The 11,024-nt window shown below is 40.1% G+C and overlaps 1 protein-coding gene across 1 annotated transcript in view; it reads left to right on the forward strand.

The window, feature by feature from the left end:
- Nucleotides 1-1,436, forward strand: part of LOC115293349 (olfactory receptor 1361-like) — a 3,082-nt gene extending 1,646 nt beyond the window's left edge. The window contains exon 2 of the mRNA XM_029941146.1: nucleotides 1,254-1,436. Coding sequence (XP_029797006.1) covers nucleotides 1,254-1,436 — 183 coding nt within the window. The remainder of the gene's footprint in view (nucleotides 1-1,253) is intronic.
- The last annotated feature ends 9,588 nt before the right edge of the window (nucleotides 1,437-11,024 follow it).

Raw genomic sequence — 11,024 nt, forward strand, 5'->3', positions numbered from 1 at the left:
GGGCTTCTGATTCAAAGCCCAGAGTTTGTTATACTCCATGGAGCTAGGTGTCCAGGAGTCCTCGCCTCTTCTACTCTACAACTGAGGGCTCAGAACCACAAGGCAGTTCCCACCACCTCTCTCCTGGTGTCCAGAGGGCACTCATCTAATCTCCCCTCACTAGTCTTCTTGATCTCACTTCTCTCCTTTCTCAATCTCCTCCAATCTCATGGCCAACTAGTACTCATTGTTTTCACCATCAGCTCCTTTCTGAATTGGTCCTAACACTGACCAACTCTTACTTTGGCCACAGCAACAGCCTTATGGTGAATCTGACTGCCTCCTGCTTCTCCCTACACATCTATCCTGCGTACAGGATCTGTTTAATCATCCTAAGTCACTGATTGTATCTTATCAGTCAGTCCTTATTTAAAATATTGAAGAGGCCAGGAAAAATCCAAATACTAGCTTCGAATATAATGCCTAACAGGATTTGGCCTCAAGCTATACCTACAATTTTGTCATCAAGTCACATATTCATCTGTTCCATGACTTGTCTCTACTATTTTTTTTCTTTTCCCTCCCTTTGTTCTCTGTTGGAAAACTCCCTAGATTTTTAAAGACTCAAATACTTGTACATTTCCCTGAATTCCTTTACTGATCCTATCCCACAGACATGTATAGAGCAGGACACATAGTGCTTCTCAGATGTAGTACATGCCCTCCCTAATGTATGATGGTGCTGGTGGAAAGCTGACTATACGTGGTAAACCTGATGTATCTTCCTGAACTATGAATCTGACTTTAGAAGTATTTAGTGCAAATGCTCAAGATCTAATAACATGGACCAACATTGGTGTTTAAGGTTAGAGAACCATTTTAGGCTCATCATATTGCCCCTACCCATCTGCATACATGTCTCATCTGGTTATTACACAACACACTTATTTCAAGAAAGTACCATAGATTATGCATCAGGATATCCCCTACAATGCTTAGTAGACTTCTTGTTCGTCCCAAAAAATCATGTATTGAAAAATCACAGATGATGTGGTGGGCAAGTCTAATGGCAAACTGGAAAGTGAACATTCCTAGACACAAAAAATTAGAGTAGTAGAATTTACATCTAGGGAACTAGAGTACTGACAAATTTACTCCAGAACATGGAAAAATTTCACTGAATTCTAGGACCCAAAGAGGCAACAGGGTTGAACGGAAAGAGCCTTGGTTTGGGGTAGTTTTATTCTTCAGTCACACTCTCCCTCAACTTGCAGTCAAAGGTTGGGTATGAGAAGGAGGATGAAGACATAGGGAAGTCAGTGAACATAACAGATGGTACAGACCCGGTCACTCTGTACCCACATGGTCCCCATCAATTCATCTCAGGGCAGAAGCCATCATTCACCATACAACAAATTTGCCTTAAAGGGGAAGAGAATGTTGGCATCGTGGTGTGAACAGAAAGAGGAAAGGCCTCAGTTTTGCTCAGACTGGCTATGGAATGAGAGGTTATATGCTGGTCAGTTCTACCAGAGCCTGTAATCTTTAATCTCCCTGCTTCTGCAGACCACATTCTACTGAATCTTCACTGGCTCCCTGCACTACTTTTCATGGGCTGACTACTTAAGGGGATTTTAGGGGAGACAGTGAAAGTTTATTCCAGGGGCCTAGGCAGAATCAGCTTTTGTTGTGGTTTCCTGCATGTGAGTCACCCATGGGACATGAACCCATGAAATTCTGAACTCATAAATAAAAGTGCAGCATTATTTGGGGCCTCTAGTGCCCTTTCCTCCATAGAATCAGATGCAGGGCCAGGCTGGCAGAGTCCCCCCTTGGTGCAGTCAGGAAATCAGGACTGTGTTGGGGAATTCACCCTCCAGGGCCTCCTCTCTGCAGGTGGGACTCCCAAAGGACACCATCCCTCTTCCTCACAGGGAACTTCCACCCAGCAGTAATTAGCCACTAGGGGCCGGCTCTTTGCAAGCAATTGAAACACCTTGGGTAGTTGACTTCAGCTCAGTGAATGTTGAAAGAGAGGCTTATCCCTCTTCCCAGCATATTTTCCCAGACACTGCTCTCCCCAGAGTCAGCAAGGGCTGCTCCATTTCATGACCATTGCAAATGAGAGGTCTTCCAGTGTCATGGAATCATCTCCCTCCAACCTGTGTTTCAAGTGTCTACTCCAAGCCTACGCCAGTCCAGGGAGCCTTCCAGGAGAGCCTGGTACTCTTCTGGGCTGCAGCCTTTCCTTGGGCATTGCAACCTCATAAAGATTGTTACTGTCCTGCCTGTAGTATCTTGTCTTCCTGTGCTTGAGGCCAGAAGCTAAGCTTCACACGGACTTTATCTCTCAAATGCCAATCGGCCTTCAGCAGATGACCTTGTCCTTTTGTCCCATGAATATTAAAAACCAGTTTGCCTAAATGAAGAATTCTGACTCCTGATAAATCCAGTTCTCTATGCTAACTTTTCATGAGCCACATAGAATCAGTGTCTTGCCAAACCCATTTCCCAGACAGGCCATCTTTTATTTGCTCTAAACTTTAGGCATATCATGTTGACAGCCAAAAACTACTGGTTCAGGCTTGTCTTGATTTTTAAATGTGAGATACAAGTGATACGTAGGCAGATCCCTGCCACTGATTGTGAAAATATCTGCCAAGAAGGATGTGACATTATTTTTATTCTTTCTCAGGTCTTTGAGTATACACAAATAAATTGCTTTTGAGCCAAGTTATTTTAAGCAAGCACAGTACAGACTTCCCATAACTGATGTTGATATGCAATCTGCCATTTAATACCTTTTTACATTTAGTAGAAAGAGAAGTTTCCTGAAATTGTCAGCAGACATGACATGTAGTATAAGAAAGTAAGGAAGGGGGGCCTGGGTGGCTCAGCGGTTAAGTGACCGACTTTGGCTCAGGTCATGATCTCACAGTTCATAAGTTCAACCCCACATCAGGCTCTGTGCTGACAGCTCAGAGTCTGGAGCCTGTTTTGGATTCCATGTCTCCCTCTCTCTGCCGCTCCCCTGCTTGTTTTCTCTCTCTTTCTCAAAAATAAATACACATTAACAAAAAAAAATAGAAAGTAAGGAAAAGCTAAAAAAAATGGAGGCATGACGAAGAGACACAGCAGGCAACAAGAAAGACTTCCCAATGACCAACCCCTGAACAAGTCAAACAACAAACTAATAAAGTAGTATAGGATTATAACCCAAAGTATAAAGTAGATATACATAAGTCTATACTAATAAAAACAAATGATTGAATATACAAATAAACAGGGGTGATGCGATACATTTTCCTTACAGAAAAACTCCAAGTATTATATGTGATACTTCTCCTACCCCTACTTGCCAAAAGGTGGAAGTTAATCCCCTTCCCCCTCCTTCATGATGGCTGCACTCAGGGACCTAGTTCTAAAGATCAGAGTATAGAAAAGGGAAAACAGTAACTTGAAAATACAGAAACATGATGATGATACTACCTAAACCAAATAATCAAGGTTAACATCATTGAAAGTCATGATGATGTCACATGCTCCCTATATGACATGATGAGAAGGGTCCTCTACCTCTGTGGGACTGATTCTCCCCCCAGAGCCATAATGACAGCCTAACCACGAGACAGGTTATAAAACTCAAGACTGAAAGGCACTGTACAAAATTCCTGACTAGAACTCTCCAGAAGTGCAAAGGTCATGAAAAACAAGGAAAGACTGAGAAACTGGTACAGATCAGAGCACACATAAATGAAATACAGACTAAAGGAAAAACAACAGGGATGACCAATGAGACAAGAGGTGATTCCTTGAGAAGATATACAAAACTGATAAATTTTTGGCCAGCCTCATGAAGGAAAAAAGAGAGCACTCAAATAAATAAAATCAGAAATGGAAGAAAGGTTACAACCAACACAACAGAAACACAAAGGATTATAAGAGGCTACTATAAACAATTCTATACCAACAGGTGTGCCAACCTAGAAGAAATGGGTAAATTTCTAGAAGCATAAAATCTTCCAAGACTGTCTCAAAAAGAAATAGAAGATCAATCTGAACTGACAAATTACTAACAAAATTGAATCAAAACACTTTCAATGAACAAAGTATTAGACATTTATGCTCTCTAACATTTAAAGAAGTGTTAGTAGCTATCATTCTCAAAGTATTCCAAAAATGTGAAGAGGAAATAATGCTTCCAAACTCATTCTACAAGGCCAGCATTAGGTTGATATTAAAACCAAAGACAACATACAAAAGGAAAATTATAGGCCTATATTCCTGGTGAACATAGATGCAGAAATCCTCAACAAAATATCAGCAAACTTATTTCAACAATACATTAAAGGGATCAAGTGAGATTTATTCCAGGGATGCAAGAATGGTTCAATATCTACAAATTATTCCACAAATCATGATATACATTATTAACTAAAAGAATAAAAATCATATGATCATCTCAGTAGATGCAGAAAAACCACTCAACAAAGTAGGTATAGAGGAAGCATACCTAAACATAATAAAGGCCATATATGACAAACCCACTGCTAACATCATACTCAATGGGGGGGGGGGAACTAAAAGCTTTTCCTCTAAAATCGCGAACAAAACAAGGATGTCCACTCTTGCTACTTACACTCAACGTAGTTTTAAAAGTCCTCGACACAGCAATTAGACAACCAAAAAGCAATAAAAAGCATCCAAATTAAAGAAGTAAAGCTGTCACTATTTGCAATGCCATGATACTATATGTATAAAACCCTAAAGACTCCACTAAAAAACTTTAGAATAAATGAATTCAGTAAAGTTTAAGAATACAAAACTAATATACAGAAATCTGTTGTACTTCTACACACTAATAATGAACTCTCAGAAAGAGAGATTAAGAAAACAATCCCATTTACAATTGCTTCAAAAAGAATAAAACACCTAGGAACAAATTTAGCCAAGAAAGTGAAAGACCTATACTCTACGACTATAAAATGATAATTAAAATTGAAGATGATACCAATAAATGGAAGGATATACTGTGAATTACATTCATGGATTAGAATAATATTGTTAAAATGTCCATACTACACAAAGCAATGAAGATTCAGGGCAATCCCTATCATTTTTCACAGAAGTAAAACAAGTAATTCTCAAATTTGTATGGAGCTTCAAATAGCCAAAGAAATCTTGAGAGAGAACAGAGGTGGAGGCATCTCATGCACTGATTTCCAATTATACTACAAAGCTACAGTAATCAAAACGGTAAAATACTGGCACAAAAACATACATGAAATAAGACACACAGATAAATGGATCAGAATGGACACCCCAGAAATAATCCTACACTTATGTGGTCAACTAACCTTCGATAAAGGTGGTAATGGGGAAAAGAGTCTCTTCGATAAGTGGTATTTAGAAAACTCAACAACTACATGCAAAAGAATGAAACTGTACCAGTTTCCTATACCAGATACAAAAATAAATTCAAAATGGATTAAAGATTTAAATATAAGACTAAAAAACTAGAAGATTCCTGGAAGAATACATAGGCAGTACGCTAGCTGACGACTAGTCTTAGCAATAATTTTTTGGATTTGTCTCCTCAGGCAGGCAAAAATAAACAAATAGGACTACATCAAGCTAAAAAGGTTTTGCACAGTGAAGAGAACCATGAACAAAATGAATGAGAGACAATACTTGCAAATAATATAACCAATAAGGGATTAATATCCAAAATATATAAAGAACCCATACAACTCAATATCAGAGAAACAAACTATCCAATTTAAAAATGGGCAGAGGATCTGAATAGATATATCATTGAAGAAGATAATAGATGGCCAACAGACATATGAAATGATGATCAATATCATTAATTATCAAGGAAATAGAAATCAAAACCACAATGAGCTATCACTTCACACCTGTCAGAATGGCTACTATCAGAAATACAAAAGTGTTGGTGTGGATGTGGAGAAAAGGGAACCCTTGTGCATTGTTGGTAGGAATGTAAATTGGTGCAGCCACTGTGGAAAACAGTACAGAGTTTCCTCAAAAAATTAAGAATAGAACTACCATTTTATCCAGCAATTCCACTTTTGAGTATTTATCCAAAGGGATAAAGACTCACTAAATGAAAAAGATACACGCACCCCTGTGTTCATTTCAATATTATTAACAATAGTCAAGAAATGGAAACAATAGAAGAATGGATAAAGATGTGGTATACATATACAATGCAATATTATGCAACCATAAAAAAAAATTGTGACATGGATGGACCTAGATGGTATTATGCTAAGTGAAATAAGTCAGACTAGATTTGTAACGGTAAGATCATGTCCTTATATAAACGTGAAATAACTATGCTATACACCTGAAACTAATATGTATGTCAATTATACTTCAATTAAAAAAACACACACACACACAACTAGTAGCTATGTACTCCCGGGAAAATATGTATCCATAGCCATCTGCAAATCCTTGAAAGACGCATGAAGGCTACACCAGTGTGCACAGAATGCTTATAGCAGCAGGATTTGTTTTTAAAAAAATTTTATTGTGGTAAATTACAAATATAAAAGTACACAGTACAATTTTCCATCTTAACTACTTGTCAGTGTGCAGTTCCGTGGTCTTACATCCATTCATAGTGTTGTGCGACCATCACCACCACCCGTCGCCACAACTCTTTATCTTGCAAAGCTAAAACCCAGTACCGGTTAAACGTTAATTCCCCATTCCCGGCCCTGGTAGCCTCCATTCTACATTCTGCTTCCACGCTGATGACCACTTTCAGTATGCCATGGAAGGAGATTCGTTCGTTCTTTGTCTTTTCGTGACTGGCTTATTACAGCAGTGTGTTTTTTCACAATTATTATTACTCTTATTTGACAATGAAAAACAAAAATCCTGTGACAGAGTCAGTATCTAGCCAATTGAGAGCCATTTGGTTAATGTGAGATGAAGGATTTTTAGTTAGTTTTCAGTTTGTTTCCTACCCCTTTTTCCTGTTTCTCTTTTTTGGACATTTTGTGGGTTAATTTTCAGATTTCCATCCTGATTTATATATAGTGTTTTAGAGTGTATTACTTTGTATAATTTTTTTGATGGTTGCTCTAGAAATAACAATATACGAACATATCAGTCAGCTCAGTGCAGAAACCTTACTTCCCTGCCTCTTCACTTCCAAAATGTAATTAAGTATTCCCACTATATACATGAGAACGTCAAATGGTGTTACTTTTGTTTCAATCACCATGTCTGACATAAGAAACTCATGAGTAGGATAGTCTATTTTTATAGTACCTGTCTTATTACCCCCCTCTTTTTAAATTAAAAAAAATGTTTATTTTTGAGAGAGAGAGAGAAAAAGTGTGTATGAGGCGGGAAGGGGCAGAGAGGGAGACACAGAATCCGAAGCAGGCGCCAGGCTCTGAGCTGTCAGCAGAGCCCCACGCTGGGCTGGAAATCACAAACCAGGAGATCATGACCTGAGCTGAAGTTGGATGCTTAACCCACTGAGCCACGCAGGAGCCCCAATCCTCCACTCCTTTTAAAATCCATTCTGATGTTCTTTTCTTTCAGCAGTTTAAAGCCTTTGTTGTTGTTACCATTGACTTTGTTTAGAGTATTTTTCATTCAATTATTCTTTAAGGGTAGGTTCGGTGGCAATTAATAATCTTAGTTATCTTTTGAAAATGTCTTTATTTCCTTTTTATTACTGAATGATATGTTCACTGGATATAGAATTCATCGCTGACACTTTGTTTCATTCCACTTGAGGAACGTATGCTACGTCCTCTGGCTTCCATGCTTCAGATTGGGGCGAGAGGGTGATTTTTCCATTGGTGTTTGCTCGAAGTAAGGTGGGCATTCCCAGCAAAGTTCTCTGTTAGGCCACCCTTTTCCTGGTTTTGACTAAGGGGAACAGGCTTAGAGGTTTTTTGGTCTGTGTCTGTTGGAGGTTCTGTTATGGAAGCTTCTGGAACACATTACCAGAAAGATACGGAAGATGATAAGAAACAAAAGGGAATTTACCACCATGTTGCTCCTCAGCCCTGAAGTTCTCCCAGTTTGCCTTATGTTCACATTTCAGAGTCTTCCAATGCTTGCTTATTGTTTGCCCAGGATTTTTTAGTTGTAAGAGGAATGACCTAGGAGGAATGGTGGTCATCCATTTTGTCTCAAACCCCTGATATAAAGTTTTTCCCAACATTTTATTATGAAATATTTCAAACACAAAGTTAGTTGAAAAAATTTTATAGTGAACACCTATATACCATCACTTAGATTCTACTATTAATATGAGAAGGTGTCTACTTCTCAACTTGGGTGGGTATCTTTAATTTTTTTAATGTTTTATTTTATTTTTGATACAGAGAGAGACAGAACATGAGAGGGGGAGGGGCAGAGAGAGGGAGACACAGAACCCGAAGCAGGCTCCAAGCTCTGAGCTAGCTGTCAGCACAGAGCCTGACGCGGGGCTCAAACCCATGAACGTGAGATCTGACCTGAGCTGAAGTCAGAGGCTTAACCAACTGAGCCACCCAGGCGCCCCAAGGGTGTCTTTAGAATTAGGTGTTGGGGCGCCTGGGTGGCTCAGTTGGTTAAGCAGCCGACTTTGGCTCAGGTCATGATCTCATGGTAAGGGAGTTAGAGCTCTGCATTGGGCTCTCTGCTGTCAGGCAGAGCCTGCTTCAGATCCTCTGTCTTCCTCTCTTTCTACCTCTCTCTCTGCCCCTCCATGCATGTACACACACTCTCTCTCAAAAATAAACATATAAAAACAATTTTTAAAAATTATTTTTTGTTATTAGATTGTATGTTCTAATTGCCTTTCTGGATATTTCACATTTTTAAAAGTATGAAAAATATTATTCTATTTTGTTTAATACACACAAATGTGTGTAAGCACACACAATAGGATATCTGACTAGAAGTAATCAGTGTTTATTAATATTTCTTCATTCCACACACTATGTGTAAACTTTTTATAATTTTATTTTCAAAATCAGGTAAACAACCAAGAACGTCTCTCTACAAAAATTGTGCATATGCAATATTACAAAATTTTGAACATTCTCTTTTTTTTAAGGTCATTATTTTTGAGAGAGAAAAAGCATGAGTGGAGAAGGAGTAGAAAGAGAGAAAGAGAGGGAAGGAAGGAGGGAGGGGGGGAGAGAGAGGGAGAGAGAGAGAGAGAGAGAGAGAGAGAGAGAGAGAGAGAAGAGAATATCCCAACCAGGCTCCACACTGATGTAGGGCTCAAACCCACAAACTGTGAGATGGCGACCTGAGCCAGGCAGGCCCCCTTGAACAGTCAATAAAATACATATATAAGCAATTAACATCAGAAAATATTTAAATGGTTCAATAAATATGAGATCATATTTAATTTCACAAGTATTCAAAATGAGATATAAAAAATTTGGCCTATTGAATAAACAAAAACTTTTCCCCAAAAAAGTGTTAAAAAAACAAACCCAGAGTAGGCATGGGTGCTAGGCACAGCGCATATTGTCACCAACTGCTTATGGAAATAAACTGTAAAAATTTCCAGGAAGGCAACTAGACAACAGGCTTAGAATTCCACCAGTTCTTGGGGCGAGCCTCAAGTTGGTTGAGCCTCCGCCTTCAGCTCAGGTCATGATCTCATAGTTCGTGGGTCGAGCCCAAGTCTGGCTCTGTGCTGACAGCTCAGAGCCTGGAGCCTGCTTCAGATTCTGTATCTCTCTCTCTCTGACCCTCCCCTGCTATCTGTCTCTGTCTCTCTCGTAAAAAAAAAAAAAAATTCCACCAGTCCTTGATCTGGTAATTCAAGAATTTTAAACTAAGAAAATAATCTTCAAAGATATAGGTACAAGAATATTAATGGAGCAAAAAATTGGAAATAATATAACAATAGGGGTTAAATAAGTTGAGCTTAGTTCAATACACATAACTAAAAAATTTAATTAGTCGTAGTGGGATGCTCTGAAGCCACTCAAAACTACTGAAGGAGATCATTGGAAAATTCAAATGCTCAGAGCAGATTCCTAAGGGGGGGGCAAAATAGGTTACAATTGCTATCTGCAAGATTCCATTTTGTTAAAAGGAGGTAGGCAGTGATTGAGAAATTAATATAGAGTTTAAAGGGCTGTTAAGAGATATTCACCAAAACGTTAACCGCTTTTGTGTAGTGTCATCAGGTGCAAACCTTCTAAATGGGACATGTTCCTATTAAGAAAAAAGGGAGGAAAGAGAAGGAGGGAAGGAAGGAAGAACGAAAAGATAACCCTTGGCTTCCTGCACCTGAAACGCCCCTTCCCTCCCTCACAGCCTCGGAATCTTCCCTCAGTTGTTTCTCTTGGAGGGCTGCCAGAGAAACCGCACTCTTCCAAACCCGCCCAGATCCTTCGACGCTGCTTTCCTTTCGTTACTTTCCATAAGGCTTATTTTCTAAAACGTTATATAATTATGTTCATGGCTTACTGTCTGCTCTGTACCTCTGTACCAACTTCTCCAAAAGTTCTCGAAAGCAATGATCTTAGCTTTGTCCATCAACTGATTTCCAATCAATGGCGTCTGGCTCATAGCAGGTGCTAGATACAATGTAGTTGAATCACTGAAGGGAAAATAGGTTTGTTCTCGGCGGTTGTCTACTTGCCTTTCTATCATTTACCCAGATGCACAGCTTCAAGGGACCGCCTTCGGCGAACCTACATTTGCATTCCGAGGAACCGGGAGACACAGCTTCGCAGCCCGAGGAGGGTGGCCCCGCAGCCCGGAAGTGGGCTCTGGGCACGTGACAGGCTATCGCGCAGAACTGCACTTCCCAGAATGCTCGGGTCCTCCCGTGGACTACATTCCCCAGAGGCGTCAGCGGCCGCCCCTAACTCACCCCCTGCCCCGCCTCTCTGGACACCCGGCTTCAGCTGCGAGCTGCTACCGGCCGGAGGTCCGCCCAGGCATCGAGCGGAAGGGGTTCCGACCCCGGGCTGCTGTCCACCGGGGCAGCGCCAGAGCCTTTTTCGGCGGAGCAGGTCAGGGGTGGCGCGATCCCCAGA

This window comes from Suricata suricatta, chromosome 6 (assembly GCF_006229205.1).
Source record: "Suricata suricatta isolate VVHF042 chromosome 6, meerkat_22Aug2017_6uvM2_HiC, whole genome shotgun sequence".
NCBI lineage: Eukaryota > Metazoa > Chordata > Mammalia > Carnivora > Herpestidae > Suricata > Suricata suricatta.